Consider the following 21,918-nt stretch of genomic DNA (forward strand, 5'->3'; position numbering starts at 1 on the left):
TTCCTGGCAAATCGTGAGGACCACAGATAGCAGGATATACTGGGTGCCTAATCCCTACAAAGACTGGTTACATCTGTGCCAACTGTTGTCGAATTAACAAGCCAATGTTTTAGAACTTGTTCCAAGAGCTCATTTGAACTAGAAATTAAAGTATTTTTTAATGGTGTATTTCACTATTATTGTCTAGATGTTTCATCATTGCTTTCGCTTTAGAAAACAGCTATATAAGAGCTCCCCCATAGGTTTCACATGGGCTCAATGGTAACTATCCATATGGGTTTGTTTTGGGATTGCATTTGGTGCAAGGTGAGCATGTGTTTTCCAATATATTTTTTACCCAACTGGCATGTTTCTATGTTGCTCATTTCATTTTAATCATTTGGGATCCAGCTAGGATCCACATCAGGAGTCCACCTGGGCTTGTGTTTGATTAAAGTGGTATCCCAAATATGAGTACAATTAGGGCCCAAGCCTTCTGAACACCAACATAAATGAGCATAATTTGGGTAATTATCTTGCCAACATCAGAGCTATAGAGAATCTTTTCTACCTTTCAGACCATTTACTGCCTCCACAGGCCCAATTCATACATATTGGCAGGGAGGTTTTAACTGGAGCCAAAGGCAGATGACCAAATCTAATCCCTCATGCAAAGAATAATCCAGTCATGTGTCCAGCTAATGAGTGACCTGAGAGTCCTGGATCCTTCTGAACAGATACATGCAAACACACATTTTACATCCTAAATTAAGAAGACTTGGTAATTTACTCACAGACCCTTAAAGTGATTCATGATGCTATGCTTCAGTAAAAACAGTTTGTTCCAGGTTAAAAGTTAAATACTAACAAAGGACTCCAGTGTTTTATGACAGAAGAATGTGTCTGAAAAACAGCAAACATGTTATGTGTGAAAATGGTTTATTTCGCCATCTCACTAAACCACACAATAAATAAGTACAAACTCAAAAGTGGTATAATCAGCTATAGATGTGAAAATATGTTCTTTGAACCAAGAAACACATTAGAAAAGTATTTCTGACAAAGTAATGTCCTGTGTTTTATATAATATGACCCTATGCTGATATCACATGAGATCACGAGTCACACACCTTCACCCTGTGAAACCTTTCTGTGGAAAGCACATTCCTTGAATCCCACATGCTCTCATACTAATGCTGAATTTTTCAAAAAAGATGTTAACCCAATTATATTGTTGTGTCTCACACTGACAATTCAGGGTCTCTATGCCTGTAATATAGTATAGTATAGTATATATAATGAAGCATAAAAGTTTCATAAGGTAAAGAGGTGGTAAGGTGGTCAAGTCACTAAGAAACTGAATTGTTTTAATGCAGAAAACAGTAGGCGTGGCCAGAATCAACTTTTTCAATAAAACTTTGTTGTTAATATGGAAATAATGATTTTATTTCCAGTAGCTGCATAGACTGCGTATTATCTTGGGTCTGTTAGCTATGAACCCAAAGCAGAAAGACAACAACACGTTTTACATTTTTGTTTACACAGTTTGTTCACAAGTCATATGATTATTCAAACATTTATCAATAGCACATTAGTGCATACCGGATGTGTTTTTGATATTGTATAGCCTGGGTTAAAACACATGATAAATTTAGGTTTAGAAGTATTTTCATCCAACCAAGAAGTTTGTTTCTGATCAATGTATCAAAACAAACTTATTGGTTGAACCAACTTTTTGGAACGCATCTCTCAATCGATAATAAAACAATCTAAAGGAGTATCAATTTAAAAAAATAAAAATCAGTTTAGATACATTTTAATAAAAAAAAGTTCCCATTGGTATGTTTATACCCAATTTATTTGGTGATGAGCTCCAAGTCTTGCCATCAACCTAATCTTTAGCTCCATCCACAGATTGCAATCAGTTTCAAGTTAGGATTCTGACTGAGACACTCTTAAATGTTAATATTATCTCCAGTCAGAAGAAACATGTTGGTAAAATTAGTAGCATCTTAAAATCCCCATGTCTCGATAACAACCATTAGACAGCATCTATACTGCTTTCTGCCCGGTGGGCACTGTTAAGCACATCAAAGTATCTGTGATGCTTTGGGCTGGTTTCTCTTTCAAAGATATGGCATCATGCACCTTCTGAAATACCAGAACATTTTAAATACCAATCTGGTGGCCTCTGCCAGTGAACTAAAAATGGGTAGTGATCCAAAAAATATGTGCAAAGCAACACAGAAATGGTTCAACCCTCACAAAAATCAACCTTCTTCTCTGGGGTGAGGTGAAAAGAAGCATTCATAAGACAGGACCCAGGAATCTGGACCATCTATAGAGAGATTGTAGAAAGAGCAATTGTCAAAATTAATCTTTCTGAATGTTGTATGAGAAGGCTAATGTGGCCCTTGTGACTTTGCTTAAAGCAATTATTTTTTGTATTTTGACACATTTAATAAATACACTCAAAATATACACTTGGATGTATCTAAATATCGCATTGTGTGATCTTGATAATGCAGTACAATACTTTTTATACTCTTTTTAGGCCTTTTACACATATTTACCAGGGATGCCAATAATTCTGGATAATAGTGGATATTTTTTATTTTGGTCAGAAGTAGCATGTACTCTTGATCAATCAAGAGACTGATCTAGAGTTCACATGAGTTTATAGTCCTTTATCGGTAAGAACTAAAAGGCAAATGTTGGCTTTGTGCAGATCATTCAGCTAACTAGCTGTCTTCTGAAAAGCCGAAATAACCTTTAAAAAATTTATAAAGGAAGACATGAAAAAAACCAAACTGTGAAACAACAACAAAGCCATTGAGTAGGAGAGAGGACATGCTGAGTCTTTATGGGTTCTTTAGTGTGTGTTTTGTGCATGGCACAGCGAGAAACAGCTCTACATAGACGGTTGAGCAAACCCCATAAAAAGACTCCTGTTGCCATGGGATACAGAGATATTGGTGGACAAATTGAAGTGTGTTCAGCTCACGACATTAAGATCAATAAAACTTCATGTGGTTTGCAAAACTGTCACACACACGCGCACGCATACACACACACACACACACACACACAGACACACACACACATTTGTTCAGCTCTGATGGAAATGGGTATCATTATGTCCAAAAAGTCACTGAAACCATGTATTCAATCCAGTAAGTTTCATCACTTTAAAATTGGCACAGTCTAACCACACTGTTACTATAAAGAAAACTGTGTTCTCATTTAAAATACAAAGTTAAATAATTCTCATGCAGTCAGTTGGTGAATGTATTTTCAAACCCTACAAGCACCAGGAAATACTCACAAAGTACTCTGTAAACAATTTAAAATCATAATAAAATGTGTACGTAATTTCAAACAGTTACCTAATGTGTCCTTCTTTAACAGTGGTCCACAGTCCTCTCTTTGCCCTGTTGGAATACCAGTAAAGAAAGCCCACAGTCACCAGAAGAACTTTTTTACAACACCAACATTAATGAATTAGTTTCACAAAAAACCTGCAAATCCATCGATAAGTCGATGTGCATTTTGACTTTACTGCACCTACATTTTGTGGGATCAGCCTAATTGAAATAAGTTGTGTTTGCTTTGATCGGAAAGCTTAAGGAAGCTACCATTCCCATTCAAAGTAAACTGCTGTAAGAAGAAAGAAGATCATCTTAGTAAAAGGAATATGCCAGTTCTTGCATTTCTTTCTGTTGTATCATGCAAATACTTTAGACAGTATTGTTACCACAAATCTCGAGAAACACATTATGACCACAATTCAGAGACACTCTGAAAAAAGGGAGGTGCTAGTTTTGGTGTCCATGTAAGCTTTGATCACCACAACAAAAGTGACAAATCAATGTCCGACTGCATGGACCAACAACTTCATACTGTTCCACCCTGAATACTACATAGGATTTCCTTTGGGAATTTGTCTGACCCTCTTAGTCCTGTCCTGCCTCTGTTCTCACATGTCCATTCACCCTTCCTTCCTTCCTTTCATCATTTGAAGCAGCCAGAGCAGCTCATCTCCCTGCTGGAGTCCATCTGTGGGGAGATGGTGTCTGGCACTACGGACTTCAGGATGTCATTCTCTGTGGCCATGATGTGCTTGACCAGGAAGTTTGCCGCATCACTGATGTTGAGGTTGTCCTAAAACAGAGTATTGGATATGATTAATGAAAAATTGACTAAACAAAAATGGAGCTACATTACAGATACTGTACAAAATCAGTTATATGGAAGTCCAGCGTGCCTTCAATGTACACAATAAACATTAACGGTAATACTTGTCCCCACCCCTTGAATATCTACACCAATTTTGTACATGTCTCTGTTTTTTTCTTATCTTTTTTAATATTATGTATATGATTATGTCATATATAATAAATAAATAAAAAATAAAAACTGTGGAGGGTATCCAATATTAGTAAAAGTATTTATGTTTCAGTCAAGCAAATTAGTTTGCAATGGTCAATAATGTTTAAAATGAAATATTGTTAACTGTTTGTTTTGTAATAAATCACTCTTAAACATTTTGATTAGAATTAAGGGGAAAATGTTGGTTATGTCAACCATTAAGACATACTTCACAATGGAGAAATGTGCTCTGTCTTCCTGGATCCTTAACATTTCTTTAAGCTAAGAAGTTCTACAAATAAATACCAACGGAAATCAATCCAAATGAAATGTATGCAAATTGTTCCACCAAGTTTGTTTATTAAATTCCAACAGTTTGTTTTATCAGTATACACCACCATGAACATTTCTATCAGTCTGAAACAAACTACACACATTTAAAATGCTGCTTCTAAAAGGGTGTGTACATCTGTTTGTAAAAGTGTATTTCTTTTGGGTGAACACTCATTATGAACTTTAACCTTTCAGAATGTTGAGTCTTAGTGCCAATAGAAATGTGGCTCACTCCAACACGTCAGTGTCAACAGTAGATGTGTGAATGAAGGTAACACTGGTTGCATTTAAAGACGTGTAAGTACTGCTGGGTATTTAGTACTTAAAATAAAACTGAAGGCATCGTAGTCACCATACACAACTTAAACAGAAAAGTATTGTTCGAACTATTAACAGGATCCATGTACATCTAAAGTAAAACTAAAACATGTTTCATTTTCTTTTGATTTTACTCCTCTATAAAACACCACTATTTTAATCCAATATTTTTAAATGTTACTTCAGTGAATCATCAGATTGAGTAATTAAAAATCTCTGGGTCATCAATTATGGTTGTGTAACTTTGTGAAAGCCTAATGACATAGCTAACAATGATTTTCAATCAAATGACTTACTTTTCACTGAAAACCCAAGTTCTGTGCATTATAGGAGGTGTTTCTGCGCACCAGACTGTTACATTAACTTCTTAAAAGCAGCTTTTACATTGATATGAAATTCTAGTTGGGTGTGTTGCCGACTGAAGGGACCTGAGATGGAAAAAACTGTCTTAACTGGGAGTGTAAAGCATATTTAACATCAACTTTGGGGAATGTATTAAAAACTTTCTAAAACAGAATTTTCCTTTCACATTTGCTCACTGATTAGTTAACAGAAAAGGTCATGTTTGGGCATTTCAAAAATTTTTAAGTGTTATAAAATCATTTCCCCCAAAATAATATTAACACTATGCATTTTCAATGTCTCAAAACACTGCCTTGCTGGACATACCCCCTTTACTACTCAACTAGGTGGAAACATTTAAAGAACAAAACTGTGAAATCATTTAAAAAATGCACTGATATAAAATGATGATTTTGTTTATTAAGGGAAAAAGCTATTGTATCTATTAAGGGCAAAAATAGCATCTATGGAGGCAAGAAAGCACAGCTGCCCAAAAAGAACACAAAGGCCTGTCTCACATTTACCAAACAGACATGTTGATGATCCCCAAGACTGAAAAATATTCTGCAGATTGACGAGACGAAAATGAAACCTTTTGGATGTTGTGTCCCATTATCATCCAGGATAAACACTTTAGAAAAGAATCCTCATAACCTCAGTTATGGTGGTGGTGGTAATGTTATGGTCTTCTTCATCACCTGAACGACTTGCTGTAAATAATGGAACCATGAATTCTGCTGTCTAACACAAAATGCTGAAGGGGAATATTGGACCACAGGTCCATGACCTTAAGCTCAGGCACTCTGAGGTTATGTAGCGGGATAATGAACAGAAGCACAGCAGTGAGTCCACTTCTGACTGGCTCTAAAAACAAAATAAAGGTTTTGGAGTGGCTTCGTTATAGTTCAGATTTAAATCTGATTGAGTTGCTAAACAGGTCGTTCATACTCAAAGACCACCAAATGTGCCTGAATAAGAACAGTTCTGCAAAGAGGAGTTGGCCATTGCTAATTATTGCAAATAGCTGATGGCAGTTGTTGCAGTTAAGGATGCCACAATCAGTTATTAGGTTTAGGGTCAATACCTTTTTCACATAGAACCCAGCTAGTTGGGATTGTTATGAACCATAATAACTTAAATCCTTATTTGAAAAGGGTGTTATTTACTCAGATGATGTTTGTCTGAAACATGCAAGTGTGACAGAAAAGCAAAAACAAAAGAACTCTGTAAAGAGACTAATATTTGTTTACAGCACTATACGTGGTTTACTTTTAAATGGAGAGGGGAAAACTGGATAGAGTGTATTTAGTACACTTAATTTAACAAAGTAAATCACGCAATTAGGATTCCACCTTGAGATATCCTTTTGTAGAGCAAATTAGCCCTGGCACATGTAGGCAGCCGGGCTCTCTAAAAGGTATGCCTGAAATACCGCAATGGGACATGTGAGAAAAACAAAACAAAACAAAAAACAACTTGTATTTAGTACAAGATATGTCCAAATCAATCCTCACACAAAACTAATCAAAATGTGCTATTTGATCAGTTTCGGGGCAAAGTTAAATAATGCTTTATATAGTAAAGCTACACTCACTGGCCACTTTATCAGGTACACCTCTCCAACTGCTCGTTAACACAAATTTCTAATGAGCCAATCACATGGCAATAACTCAATGCATTTAGGCATGTAGACATGGTCAAGATGATCTGCTGCAGTTCAAACCGAGCATCAGAATAGCCAAGAAAGGTGATTTAAGTGACTTTGAACGTGGCATGGTTGTTGGTGATAGACGGGCTTGTCTGATTATTTCAGAAACTGCTGATCGACTGGGATTTACACGCACCACTATCTCTAGGGTTTACAGAGAATGGCTAAAAAAGAGAAAATATCCAGTGAGCGGCAGTTCTCTGGGCGCAAATACCTTGCTGATGCCGGAGGTCAGAGGAAAATGGCCAGACTGGTTCGAGCTGATAGAAAGGTAACAGTAACTTAAATAACCACTCGTTACAACCAAGGCATGCATACGAGCATCTCTGAACGCACAACACGTCAATCCTTGAGGCGGATGGGCTACAGCAGCAGAAGACCACACCGGGTTCCATTCCTGTCAGCTAAGAACAGGAAACTGAGGCTACAATTCACACAGGCTCACCAAAATTGGACAATAGAAGATTGGAAAAACGTTGCCTGGTCTGATGAGTCTCAATTTCTGCTGCGACATTCGGATGGTGGGGTCAGAATTTGGCATCAACAACATGAAAGCATGGATCCATCCTGCCTTGTATCAACGGTTCAGGCTGGTGGTGGTGTAATGGTGTGGGGGATATTTTCTTAGCACACTTTGGACCCCTTAGTACCAATTGAGCATCGCGTCAATGCCACAGCCTACCTGAGTATTGTTGCTGACCATGTCCATCCCTTTCTGACCACAGTGTACCCATCTTCTGATGGTTACTTCCAGCAGGATAACGTGCCATATCATAAAGCACGAATCATCTCAGACTGGTTTCTTGAACATGACAATGAGTTCACTGTACTCTAATGGCCTCCACAGTCACCAGATCTCAATCCAATAGAGGACCTTTGGGATGTGGTGGAACAGGAGATTCGCATCATGGATGTGCAGCCGACAAATCTGTAGCATCTGTGTGATGCTATCATGTCAATATGGACCAAACTATCTGAGGAATGTTTCCAGTACCTTGTTGAATCTATGCCTCGAAGGGTTAAGGCAGTTCTGAAGGCAAAAGGGGGTCTAACCCGGTACTAGCAAGGTGTACCTAATAAAATGGCCGGTGAGTGTATATGGAAATACAAGCACAAAAACATAAATCACTAAATAGAAAAGGGAACATAACAGAGCCATACAAAACTAGCTAGAGTTGGAATATTGCAAATATTAGATGGTATTTAAATTTTTACTGTGAGACTAAATCTTGGCATAATCTGAACAGTTTAAATTATTCAAAGAATTATTGAAAATGTAGGTTGCTTATTATTATTTGAAGTCATTTCAATAAAGTTGTATTCCCCTATTTAAACAGCACATGTCAATTAAGTAACTACAACAAACAAACAAAAAAAAATTCTACAGACTATTCTGGCAATAGTGTTATCCTGTCCTCATGAAACTCTCAGAGAGAAGAGTGAGAAAAATAATTTTCTCCCAAACAAGAGTGTGTACTTTGTGATAAAATCTATTATCTACCTTAATAGCAAAATTAATTAGATAAGGAATCTGGACTCAAGCCCCGTTTTGACATCTGTACAATTGTCTTACCTTGCAAGGTCTATTGAATCTTGTAAGAATAACAAGATCCTGACAGTTCATTATGCAATGCTTCAAGCTTAGCATTTTTTTATAAGCTACAGTTTATAAGATAACTCGATGCCTCATGCTCAGGCTTGTTGAACAAGGGTAGTCAAAAATAAGGAACATAAAGTGCTTTGAAAAAGTATTACAACATTCCAACAAACTTTAAGTTTATTTTATGTGAAAAACCGGCACAAAATAGTGCCTAATGCAGACATGCAAGGAAAACTGTGCATGGTTTTCAAAACTTTTTAGAAATAAAAATTTCATTGTGGTGTGCATTTGTATTTAGTGCTTTTTATTCTGATACCCTTAAACAAAATCCAAAGTAACCACTTGTCTTCCGCTTCACCTAATTAGTTACCAGGGTCCACCTGTTGGTATAAATATTGATGTTCTTTGAAGGCCTCAGAACATTGATCAAAGAAGCAGTCAAGAGGTCCATGGTCCATGGTATCTAAAGCTCAGGTGGGGGAATTGGTTGAGAGGACTTGGTCTTTATGGGTCAGTGACGAGAAGAAACCAAATACATAGTCGTTGTAGTTTGCCAAAAAACATGTAGAGGACATAGTAAAAAAGAAAAAAAAAGAAAAGAAATTTAACTTTTTGGCCAATGTGCCAAACTAACACTGCACATAACCTTGTCCATGAACCTTGTCCACATTTAAACATGGTGGTGGCAGCATCCTGCTGTGAGCATGTGACAAGAAAGCTGGTCATAGTTGATAGGAGGATGAATCGAGCTAAATACAACACAATCCTAATGCTGCTAGATGCTGCAAAAGACATAAGACCTGGGTATAGATTCACAATACAACAGAACAGTCCTACAAACGCCAGAGCTACAACATAATGCTTTAGATCAAAGCATATTTGTTCGGGTTAGAATGCCCTCGTCAAAATAAAGACCTAAATTTAGTTGAAAATTGTGAGAAGACTCAAAATATGATGTTTAAAGATGCTCTCCAACCGGTCTTACTGAGCCTGAGTTATTTTACAAAAAAGGATGGGCAGAAATCACATTGATGTTTTTGGCTCTAGCATGAAAACCGTTCATAGGAGGGATGAATGCTTTTGCAATGCAATGCAAGTTTGCTGGCAACAGACAATGATTGGATGGTTCATTGAAAATCACCAGGCATTTGCTTCTGAAGTGTACTATTACTACCAAAATGTTTTTCTGTAAAAAAAACATCCTGTACATGTGGTTCATGCATGGTTCATTTTGTGAAATCAAATTAAATTCCAAGATACAAAAATCAAACAAGAAATCCTTACGTATTCTGAGGTCTCACCTTTGCTGAGGTCTCAAACCAACCAACAAAGCCATGATCCCTGCAGAACTGATCCATTTTGATGCCATTGTTGCTCAGTTCCCTCCCCTGGTCACACTTGTTAGCCAGCAGCACCGTTGCAATGCTCTGTCCATTGGCCAACATTACTTTTGAATCCAGATCCTCCTTCCACTTAATGACGGCCTCAAAGGTGGTGGGCCTCATCACGTCGAACACAATGAGGGCGCCCATGGCTTCGCGGTAGTACACCCGTGTCATGTTCCCAAATCGTTCCTGACCTGTGATAAGCACATGCACAGACAGAGGGAGCCTCATTCATTAGGACTGAAGCATTCCAACACATCACTGTGATGAGATGTTTTCATTGTTTTTCAGCATTTTTTTCCCAGCAGTATATCTAAGACAGCTGTCAATAAGACTGCAGTCAGCTGTGACAGAATTCCCATGAAACTACACATTCCTGTGGTCTTACTATCACGTTGCAATAAAGCTGTAAATGCAACCATTTGTTCCTATTTAGAATGAGCAATGATACTTGTCTGTAGGTAGTATATAACTTTAATTATCAATATTTTCTAAAATTATAGCCATGTGTTGAGATGTTTGGGCAATGCAACAAGACATTTTCTTAGGGTCTACAGCTTGAATATGAATACTTATTGGTTTGCAGCTGAGGTTGTAAGCATGTATTCAGTTTGCTGATAAATGGTGAACTCCTTAGAAATATAATGAAAAGGGTAGTTAATATTTTTAGCTTCAAAAGATGGCCAATTTATTGCCATCACGAACAAGAGGAAATGTAAACTCAGTCAGTGGAGGAACAACTCATTCCCTTCAACCAAGACAATTGTTTTACTCATAAGGAAGCATGGTCTGCAGTCATGGACACACACATACAAATCACTTGACACAGTCATTTGATGATGCGAGTTACTGCTTAGCATGACCTGATTACTACAAGATTGATTCTATAAAATATACATCTCGAGTAAAAAAGATGTTTCTCATGTACTCAAAGTTCTCAAAGTTACAATATAATGCCTTGAAAATGGTTTCATATCCCTTAAACGTCTTCACATCTTGTCACGTTACAATCAAAATTATCATTGTATTTTATAAGGATTTTGTGTGTTGGACCAACAATAAGGATTATGTTATTGTGAAGTGGAAAGGAAATGATGCAGGATTTATAAATTTATCTCAAATAAAAATCAAAAAGGTCTGTTGTGCTGCCGAAGGTGAACCTCTGCCCTGGTCTAAAGTCTTTTGCAGACTCTCACAGATTTTCTTCCAGGTCTGCCCTCCACCTCCATCTATCATTCATCAAAGCATCTTTATTCTTCTATCTTTTATTGAAACCAGATTTGTGGGATGCAAATGACCAATAGTTTTCCTGTCTACAGATTCCCCCCACATGAGCCAAGGATCTCTGGAGATCCTCTGAAGTTAGAATGGACCTCTTGGATGCTTTTCTGATTAAGGCCCACCTTGCTCGATTTGTTAGTTTAGGTAAAAGGTTTGCAGTTGTGCAATCCCATTTGAATGTTCTAATGGCATACTAAACATCAGTGAGATTTTCAAAGTGTAGGATACTTTTTAATAACCTAACCCTTCTTTCAACTTCTCCACCATGTTATCCCTGAGCTGTCTGATGAGACCTTTATGTAGCTGTTTGTTAACTAATCTTCTCTAACAAACCTCTTAGTTGCAATGGGCTTTATTTAGGGGTAGCAGAGTAAAGGAGTATCAAGACAAATGTACCGAATGCTATTTTTATTGCTGTAACATTGTTAAAACCATGCATCATTCTCCCTTCATCTATCTATCTATCTATCTATCTATCTATCTATCTATCTATCTATCTATCTATCTATCTATCTATCTATCTATCTATCTATCTATCTATCTATCTATCTATCTATCTATCTATCTATCTATGACTTAAACTACTCCATGTAATGCGACATCTTCACGTGTGTTTGTGTGTGCTTTTGCATGTGTACGATTAAGGAAGGATGGTTTGTTGTTTTATTTAGGCTACAATGAAATTCCTGTGACTGGCCTTTAAATGTCCCTCACATGGACCTAATCACATGATGTAACATCATACCTACAAAATGACTAAGAAATAATGTGCTGGTCTACTCTACAGACAGCACTTTCCTCATGACTGTGCATATTTAGGTAGTCTTGCATAACAAGGCTGATCACTGTAAGTTTGAAGATAAAGATTATCTACCCAAACTATCAGCTTCACTCCAGGAAATGAGATGGCATTTCCAAATATTTTCTGTTTCAAAGCTTCCCTTGTTTCTTACACATTTTAGTATGCAAAACAGCCAGCAGTCAGACCATAAAAGGCGTGCAATACACTCACACTGACCCCCAGGCACTGAGCACAACCTGATGTCACTGCAGTATTTTTTTTTTAGCAAATATAAGCAGCTTTTTAAATGTCCCACCTGCAATGTCCCACAGTTGAACCCGGACAGTCTCAGAGTCCCAGTTCAAGACTTTTAAGGCGAAATCCACTCCGATCGTGGCCCTGTAGTTACTGGAGAAGGTCTGGTGCACGTAGCGTCTGATGATGGAGGTCTTCCCGACTCCGAGGTCTCCGATGACCAGCACCTTGTACAGGTGCTCCTTCCGGAGACTCAGCATGCCGTTTGGGTGCGGGGTATGATTGGTCATCCCACCTGTTGTGTATCAGAACGCGGCAGCTCCCAGGAACTTTGGCACGGTAAAACTGCGCTTCGAGCCGAATATCCTCTCTGTCTCCTGGGTTTAGGAACCGCCCTCCATGTCGTGAGTGTGAGATTGCTCAGGGGCCGTTCTTGGAAACTTGTGACCTGGCCTGGCCACCCTGCTGTGCACACTGGCAGCTGAAGGCGCGATTTTTCGCTGTACTATACAGCCGCAATATTTACTTTTTCAGTTTCTGAGTAACGCTTTATGCCATGAATCACTCACTTCCTATTATTATGGTAGCTGATTTGCCTCAACATATCCTTATTAGTTCCGAATACAATCATTATCCAGCTATTTATTGGCGGTCGCATGATCTCGTCTAAACGTATATGTTGTATAAATAATGCCTGAGTATATTTATCACGAAAAAATGTCCATCTTTGGTATAACTTATTTTAACCGGAACTACTTCATATGATGTTGAGTCAGATGTTGTGGTGGTTCTTGTATAATTGGCACCCTGGGCGGGCCGTCATTTCGCTGACCCTCTCACAACCAAAGACATTACTCTCCGGACAAAAAATAAATAACTAAAATCATCTAACAAAAAAATGTATATCAGAAGGATTACAAACATAACAGGTTGATATTGATTTATATCGAAATACATTTAGATGTAATACAGTGTTGTTTATTATTTAACGTTGTAAAAGAGATTATGTTTTTCAAGGATGTTGTGAAATCCTTGGGGGGGGGGGGGGGATGGGCAAATATGTTTTTAGCCTCTTTAATTTGTAATATTCTAAGATATTTATCATTTCTTGCATAATTTAGCCACTAAAATTGTTTTGCTACTATTATACTTAGATATTATCAAAATTGCTTAGAATTTCTTATGCTTTCACCATAAAAAGTTGTACTTTACAGCCAGATTAGCAGTATAAAACAATGTGGTTGTCATGTTTAAACACATTATAAAATAAATTTAATTCATTTGCATTTAATGACATATAAAGTAACAGTGCACACGCTACTTGGGATGATTTTCTGTTGGATTGCTGCTGTTAATTAGGCTTCAAAAATATTCACCTATCGGCACCTTTTGTATTAAGCTTAACTTTTAGAGGTTACGACAAACTTCTAATAATCTTATTATTCAGCAGGAAAACAAATGTTAGCAGAACTGTAAATACCTTGAATTCACTATTTAAACAACTTGAAGTAAATCAGAGTATCATAAGGTCAGTTTAGTTTACTGTTGACTCCCTATGACTGTAAAACAAGTCGCATCAAAGCAGAATGTAAAAGTGATCAACAATATAAAATAGAAGTTAGTGCTGCTGTGGGGGGCATACATACCATGGGCCAGTTCTGCACAAACACTTAGCTGTTTTATCTTATTTAATGAAGGGCGCCCTAGAAACCCCGTTTCCTATTATGTTTAATAATTATCACACAGTGATTTGACACAATTAAGTTCTTTTTTATAAAGTGTACTTAAGTAACAGGGGCGAAAAATATGTAAAAAAAAAAAAAAAAACACTGCATGTGTTTCAGTTTTTGGCTACATGAACAAATATAGCTCCTTAAAGCAACGTTTAGACTACAAATCCAAAGCTGGAAAATGTTAATTAAAATAGTTACTATATGAAATAAATGGGTGCTTGTGGTACATTTAGATAACTTGCAGACTGTTATGTCTGAATGTAAGAAGAGAAAACCTGCATCTCTTTGATGTTCTTTTTAAATGAAGTACTATTACTAAAAACTAAAAGTGACAGTAAAACAATCCAACTAAATTTAGATGAATTCCTTTAATGCAGTAAAAGTCTGTCACCAATTTATAAAAGAAAAAAATACAGGCTTTCTTTAATAAGTCACAAACACAAACACATATTTGAATCTGCTAAATCTGAGCTGGCATCAAGCTACATGCATATATGGTAACTTTCTATGAGTATATTTAAATCAAGAATCAGTAAAAAAAAAAAAACTACTGAATATAAACACATCATCACCTGTGTAAATATTAACTGACAAATAAGGGACCGAAGCCAAACTTTAAATAAAGAAATAGATAAACATGTAAAGGATAGCTGCAACATAAATATAAGTTTTGTCTCACAGGCTGAAATACTGTAAGTGAGTGAATACGAACGTGCATCTACATCAGCAAATAGGGAAAAAACATAACAAAACAGTACCGAGTGAGCTGAAAGTATCAGGCAACAGAAATGTAAATTTTGTGACCTATTTTAACAAAACAAAACACAATCCACAGCAGGAGACTGGAGACTGGCGCAGCAAGGTTGGAAACATACAACGCATTTTCAACACAGTTTGCTTCTCCCTTGCTAAAACTAAGCCTAAAAACAATCAAGCTTACTTCTTGTATCATGGCTTTGCTACTGTATCTAATGACCATGAAAGTCTGATTTCAAGATATTTATAATGAACACATTATGAATGCAATTTAAACAATGTCATCATGCAGGCGGGAAACATTTTGAACCAGCAACCGCACTAATCCAGCAGGGAAGAGTTGCAGTCAGAAAGGTTTTTGGTTCAGATGCATCCTGAGATGGAAAATAATTTTTGTCCAATTACAAATCTTAACTCACCGTACATTCAGCTAAGTTATATTGCGATAAAGCAATTGAAGAAGACATTCAAATTGTCTTTAAGCTCTTTGTGGGTTATGTCCCTGATGATTTTGTTCACTGAGACAGTAGCATGTATCCCTGGAGATGCAAATAGCTTTTTTCCTCTCAGAAGAGGATGACTTGTTGAATAGAGAAAAATAATGCATAAAAAGTTGCATTATCTGCAGTATTTATATGTTTTTTCTTGACTATCAGGATTCACAAAGCTTTCTGTCTGCAAGGGTTGCCAATGAATTAGTCAATGAGTAAAAATATGTCAAATCTAATGTCAGTTATTCTTCTTTGGGGGTTTATCGGTAATGAAAGCAACACATATACAGAAACTCAAAAGCTATAAAAACAAATCATCCATTCAGTGGTCATATATAGTTAAAAATATATAACTAAAATACAACAGTTTAATACCTGCACTGATTTAGATTGAAATCCATATGCTATTTTAAATTAATTTCAAGAAACAGTCAGAAAAGACTTCATCAAAGAAAAACATGATTCAATACCATCTTAATGGTCTTTTGCTTAGAAAACATGTTTAAGAAAAAGCTGTAGAAAGTCTTTAAATGCCCATTGGTTATAGCACACTATAACTAAGTTGATGAAAAGCAGAGCTCAGTTTTCTTGTTATTGTTTTTTATACATTTAATATTTAAAATGTTCTGATTGTGCCGTTACTGTCAGACATTTAGATACACTCATCATTGGCATAAATGTCATATAGATTAGATTTTTGGGTTAGAATTAGTTATTGTATCCCTTCCTTTTCCAGGATGGAATAGGTATGCAAAGTACAACAGCAATAACAATTTAAAAACAACCTTTGGGTACAGAACTTTAAATTTACTGTGGATTTTCTAGGGCGCAACCCCCATAAAAAGTTGCTGGAAAATAGTATAGACCCAGTAAATATTAATTACAAAATGTGAATCAATTATCACATCTGTTCACCAGAAATGTGCCTTTTGATTTTTAACCATTCCCATTCTATTTTGGCTTTTGTTGGGGTTATTTTTTGTGTAGACCTAAATAAATACTTTTCAATGGGAAGGGATGCTGGCCAAATGAGTACCCTATATTGTTAAACTTTTGGCTTCTATGTGACTTCATGGTGGTCTTCAATTAGTTGCTTAAAGATCTCCCTCTGGGCAGAGCTCTATGCACCCAAAGGCAAATCAGGGCTTTTTGTGCCATTCTTCATCCAATCTGATTTATTTATGATACCTGTCAATCAAATTCACACCCCTGGCAGCTTACAAGCCAGTGTGTGAACATCACTCAAACACACAGATGCAAGCGGAAGACTCAGACAACAGCGACACAACAGAAGTCATTGGCGGCAGCCAAAGAATGCAGTCATTTATCTACAAAAATCTGTCTGAAAATTATCTTATTTTCTTGTTAAAACACCAAATTCTGTCAAAGCTGGAACCATCTAACCTGAACCGCCACCTTCATGTGAAATAAAATTGGTCAGGATGTTCTGGAACAAGTGAAAACCCGCCAAGATCCAAAAAGATGGTATATTGGAAGTTGCTGGAACACCAGTGTCACTGTCCACAGTGGTGACAGTTCAAAATCAATATCAACTGTGAGGGTGCTGACCAAGAAAAATGGTCCACCACAAAAATAAACACCAACAGAAAAGTTTATTGGTGTGATGAGACAAAAATTTAACTTTTTGACCACAGCAGGATAAATGTTTGGGGGCATCTTTATGACCAAAGAACTCTTAACAACTGTATTTTAGCATTATGCATCATGCTGATGGTCTATTTTATTGCCAGTGGTACTGATGCATTGGACAAAGAGGGTGAAAATGGTAAATGGACTGTACTTGTATTGCGCTTCATCTAGTCTGAGGACCAAAACTCTTTACACTAAAATCCATCATCCACTCACTGACTACATTGTACCCACAGCTATAATGGGGCAGACTGACAGAGCCCTCTGACCACCATTAGCAGGCTAGGTGGGTAAACTGTCCTGCCCAAGTACACACCAACTGAGATGGATGGAGCAGGGGTTTGAACCGGCAACCCACCAGTTACAGGACAAACCACTACCACCAGAGCCACAGTCGCCCCTTGATAAGAAATGTCTACATCGTTTACATTGTTTAGATGGTTGAAACTTGGACACAGCTAAGAATGATCCTAAACAGATATCAAAATAGGTTTAAAAATGGATAAAGGAGGCCACTGTTAAGCTTTTCAACTAGCGTCAACCTCAACCCTGCTGAAAATTGTTGGACCATAAATAAAAGCCTGGTCCACACAGAAATTTGTGATTAGAAGTGTGCTCCAAGCAGAACATTGTTGATGGGTACCAAAAGTGTTTCTCTGCAACTGGCTGAAGGGCATTTTTCCAAATTTTAATAGGCATGTATGCATTGATCAAGCCTGCATTGATAAATTTGACAGTGTGGATTACAGAAAATCCACAATAAATTTAAACTTGTGCATCCATTATTGCTATTACTAGTGGGGTTGGGGGTATGCATAATGTAATGTTTATATATTTATGTATACCTTTTACCCTGTGTAAACTTGGCTACCCATTTCTAGTTTAAAAAAATTATAAAGCTGCAAGGAATAGTTCAAATACATATTTAAAAGCCCCAAATATGTGAAGTTAGTGATTAGTGTAAACATCTGATCAGAACTGCACAAACAATCTCTTTTCCTAATGATCTCTTGGCGGCATTCTTCTTACCATCCTATCCCCAACTGACATTTTAAGCACATTCAGTCCCATCTAAAAAATATTACAAAACCCCACTGAATATCCATAATATTCACATGTAGAAAGGCATTTAAAATTTTGGTCCTGGCTAAACTGTTGTCTCAGGAGTTAAAAATACCCCAGATAACAGATAAACACAGAAAGGACAGCAGGTTTAAAGGGAAGAGGAGCTCTGGTAGTGTCTCAGCAGCAGGTGGTCGCATTCAGCTTCAGAAGCAGGGGACAGGGAGGGAGGCGAGCTCTCATTTGAGCTCAGGGAGAAATCCCTGAACGGGGAGGGAGGGGTCAGAGCCATCAGCTCCTCTGGATTCTTTGCCCGTCTGCCCCCCGTACAAGTCCCAGCTAGTTGCTCATAAATCTTAGCTCGATTATCGCAGCAGCTGGAGACAGCAGTCACTTCGGCATATGTGGTTACGGTAGAGGGCGTCTGTCTGTTGAGGTACTGGGATGGACACGGGGAGTTATCTGAGGCAACGGGCAGAGGAGTGGTGGAAGGTGGGCCGAGAATAGATCCTCCTGGCAGCATCATGGTGTTCAGCTCGCTGATGTTGGCAGTGAAACGGTTAACAACGCAGCTGATCTGGTCCATGATGGTGGTACCCTGAGTTTGGCCAATTTCACCCACGCTAATGATACTAATGGCCCCGCCATCTACAATCGCAGCAATCTGGCCGTTGTCCCCGCCTCTCCGTCTGACTCCACAAGAAAGCTCAGGTGCATAGGTTGGTAAAACCTGCACCTCCTCACCACTCTCTTCTGAATGGCAACCCCTTGCCTTGACTGCAAGTGGACTGATGGTGGGCAATGGTGACTGAGAGGGCGAGCAGGTAAAAGACTGAGACAATTGTGGCCCCTCATACTGCTCTGTCACACTGTTGTCTCCAGTTGAGTCTCTTTCTTTAGAGAATGGCTTGATGATGGCAGTCTGATTTACCTCAACCGGGTCTTTTTTCTTAACATGGAACGACATCCTCTTCCACAAGTTTGGTCTGCAGGTCCGCTCATTCTGTCCCCAAGATTTTCCATTGGAACTGCAGAAGAGACAGTGGCATTAGGATTTCTGCAAAGGAAATTTAATAACTCACACATAACATACTGTGAAAGAGTATGTCCCCTTGAAGATTTCTGGTCTTTTTGCTTTTTTTTTTGTCACACATAGATGTTTCAAAAGTCAAACAGTTTTTTTTTATATTTGAAAAAGAGCCTGATGTGATTACTGCCAGTCCTTTGAAATCAAGTCATCCCTTGAATGAACCCGTCTGACAACTTGAAGTTTGGTAAAAGATCTCAAAATCAGCAAATCGTAAATTCATAAATTAATGCTGCCCGAAAGGAACACAAGGACCCATCTCACGTTTGAAAAAATAATATCTTTATAATCCCCAAGAGTTTAGGTAAAATATTCTGTGGACTGACCAAACAAAAGAGGGAGTTTAGGAAAATGTGTGGCTCTTTACATCTAACCTAAAACTAAGACAGCTTTCAAGAAACAGACAATCATAATGACAGTCAAATGTGATGGTGGTAGTATGGTGGTCTTGGACTGCTTGTTACTTCAGGTCCTGCGGTAAATATGATTTTTGCCCTCCATCACAAAATCCTGAGGGAGAATGTCTAGCCATTAGTTTGCATTGTTAAGCACAAGCACACTAAAGTAATGAAGCAGTATAATAATCCAAAGTAGGTCACCTCTTGAAGGGCTAAAAAAAAATAAAGGTTTATTGTTTATCGATTTGTTTTTACAAATAAGAATATGAAAACTCTGACACCCACCCAGTGTTTTGCATATAGGCTGAAAAGTTAAGTTTTGGTCTCAGCTGACAAAAGCTCATTTTGCCACATGTGTACTGTGTCCCCTTTTTTGCTTCTGGCAAACTCCAAGCTGGACTTCTTATGACATTTTTTAACAAAGCTATCTGCTTACTACACTTCCATGGAGACCAGATATGTGGACTTCTAAAAGTAATTGGTTGCAATGTGTTTTAATCAAGGCTATCAAATAAAATATTAGAAGACCATATATCTTCTTCCTTCAGTTTCAAAGTCATATGCTGGTCTGAGGTGGTCTAAAATACCAATATAATACATTAAAGCTTGTGGTTGCAGCATGACAAAATGGGAAAAAGTTCAACGGGTGTGAATACTTTTGCAAGACACTGTACATGTGTAACTCTCCTAAAAAACATTTGGTGTAACCTTGACTCTCTATCTGTATCTTAATCACCTTCTCCTTTTAATTTATGTTCTATATTTTGCTGTGTGTAATATTAAATCTCCTTGCATGTTCTTGTATTTTCCCAAGAAAGAGAAATCCTTCAAGGATCCAGGTTTCCTCTGGGAGTACGTAACCCAAATGAGGTAGGCTTTTCTCAGTTTAGGGAGCTGTTTCTCTTAGCCTTAAATGCAGCCTGTTGCAGTTCTTTCAGGTTTTCAATGTAGACAATTTAAAACTGAACAGGCCTGTGAGTGTTTAGGCATAATACAACGAGCCATCGTGTGTAAAAGACTGATGAAAATAAAAATCGAGGTTGAAAGGATAAATTAGTTTTTTTACTTAGATCAGCAGGTGTTTAAATTTAAAGGCCTGTCTTTTTTTTTAGGTTTTTTTCTGTTGGCAGTCTGCCTGCTCTGTTCAGTCTCTGACTTTCACACATTTGCAGCTTGGAACATTACATCGATGGTTCACTGAAGTCTCTGCTAAAGTGGTTAGAGTCAGAGGAGGACAGTTCTCAGATTAATTTTCCATGACAAGTGAATAAGAGGTTTTTTGACATTTCTGGATATTACGATTTGTTCCAAAAAACGAGGGTACATTCTCTCAAATCTTCAACGCCCATTTGGGAACCAACAGTGACACCTGGAGAGGCATTATTGGGAGGAATGGCTTCCTCGATCTGAATCAGAGTGATGTTTCATTATTGGACTTCTGTACTAGTCACAGATTGTCCATAATGAACACCACATTCAAGCATAAGTGTGTTCATTGGTGCACTTGGCACCAGGACACCCCGGTTGATGATCGACGTTATTGTCTTGTCTTCAGACCTTCGGCCACATGTTTTGGACACTCGGGTAAGAGAGGAGCACAGCTGTCCACTGATCGACATCTGGTGGTGAGTTGGAGCCACTGGAAGAGGAGAAAGTTGGACAGACTTGGCAGCCCCAAGCGTATAGTGAGGGTCTACTGGGAACATCTGGCAGAGGCCTCAGCCAGGGATGTATTCAACTCCCACCTCCGGGAGAGCTTTGACCAGATTCCGGGGGTCAGAGCCACAGAGTCTGAGTGAACTATGTTCTCTGCGTCTATTGTCGATGTTGCTGCCTGTAGCTGTGGCTGTAAGGTCTGCGGTGCCTGTCACGGCGGCAATCCCTGAACCCGGTGGTGGACACCGGCAGTAAGGGATGCTGTCAAGCTGAAGAAGGAGTCCTATCGGCTGCGTTTGGCTTGTGGGACTCCTGAGGAGGCTGACAGGTACCGTGAGGCCAAGCATGCCATGGTCCGGGCTGTGGCAGAGGCAAAAACCTGGGCCTGGGAGGAGTTCAGTGAGGCAATCGAGAAGGACTACCGGTTGGCCTCGAAGCAATTCAATTCTGGCAAACCGTCCAGCACCCCAGGAGGGGAGAAGCAGTACCTCGCCAACACTGTTTACAGTGGGGTTGGGGAGCTGTTGACCTTGACTGGGGACATTATGGGGCAGTGGAAGGAGTATTTTGACGATCTCCTAAATTCTGCCATCACGCATTCCCTGGTGGAAGCAGAGGCTGGGGTTGGACTCTTTCATCACCCAGGCTGAAGTCACCTAGGTGGTTAAAAAGCTCCACGGTTGCAGGGCTTCGGGGGTGGATGAGCTCCGCCCTGAATACCTCAAGTCTCTGGAT

General features: G+C 38.4%; 2 protein-coding genes across 8 annotated transcripts in view; both read right to left on the minus strand.

Moving 5' to 3' along the window:
• Positions 1 to 901: 901 nt before the first annotated feature.
• rab38b (RAB38b, member of RAS oncogene family) lies at positions 902 to 13,116 on the minus strand. Of its 7 annotated transcripts, none has more exons than XR_007040278.1 (5): positions 12,412 to 13,116; positions 9,950 to 10,227; positions 3,972 to 4,140; positions 3,366 to 3,410; positions 902 to 2,317 (listed from the first exon to the last, which is right to left on the minus strand). XR_007040278.1 is itself a non-coding variant. In XM_047378974.1 (4 exons), exons 1-3 carry the CDS (start codon positions 12,638 to 12,640, stop codon positions 3,991 to 3,993), a joined length of 657 nt encoding a protein of 218 aa, XP_047234930.1. In that variant the 5' UTR covers positions 12,641 to 13,116; the 3' UTR covers positions 902 to 3,410; positions 3,972 to 3,990. The 7 variants fall into 7 exon arrangements, 2 of the variants coding, with proteins under 2 accessions (XP_047234930.1, XP_047234929.1); XR_007040275.1 differs by having other exon boundaries at positions 3,960 to 4,140; positions 12,412 to 13,115; XR_007040277.1 differs by having other exon boundaries at positions 3,929 to 4,140; positions 12,412 to 13,115.
• A 1,320-nt stretch (positions 13,117 to 14,436) lies between these two features.
• grm5a (glutamate receptor, metabotropic 5a) overlaps positions 14,437 to 21,918 on the minus strand; it is a 45,951-nt gene continuing 38,469 nt past the window's right edge. The window contains exon 18 of the mRNA XM_047378972.1: positions 14,437 to 19,070. Within this exon, the coding sequence (XP_047234928.1) occupies positions 18,194 to 19,070 (877 nt within the window). The 3' untranslated portion in view covers positions 14,437 to 18,193. The remainder of the gene's footprint in view (positions 19,071 to 21,918) is intronic.

Source organism: Girardinichthys multiradiatus, chromosome 11, assembly GCF_021462225.1.
Source record: "Girardinichthys multiradiatus isolate DD_20200921_A chromosome 11, DD_fGirMul_XY1, whole genome shotgun sequence".
Taxonomy (NCBI): Eukaryota; Metazoa; Chordata; class Actinopteri; order Cyprinodontiformes; family Goodeidae; genus Girardinichthys; species Girardinichthys multiradiatus.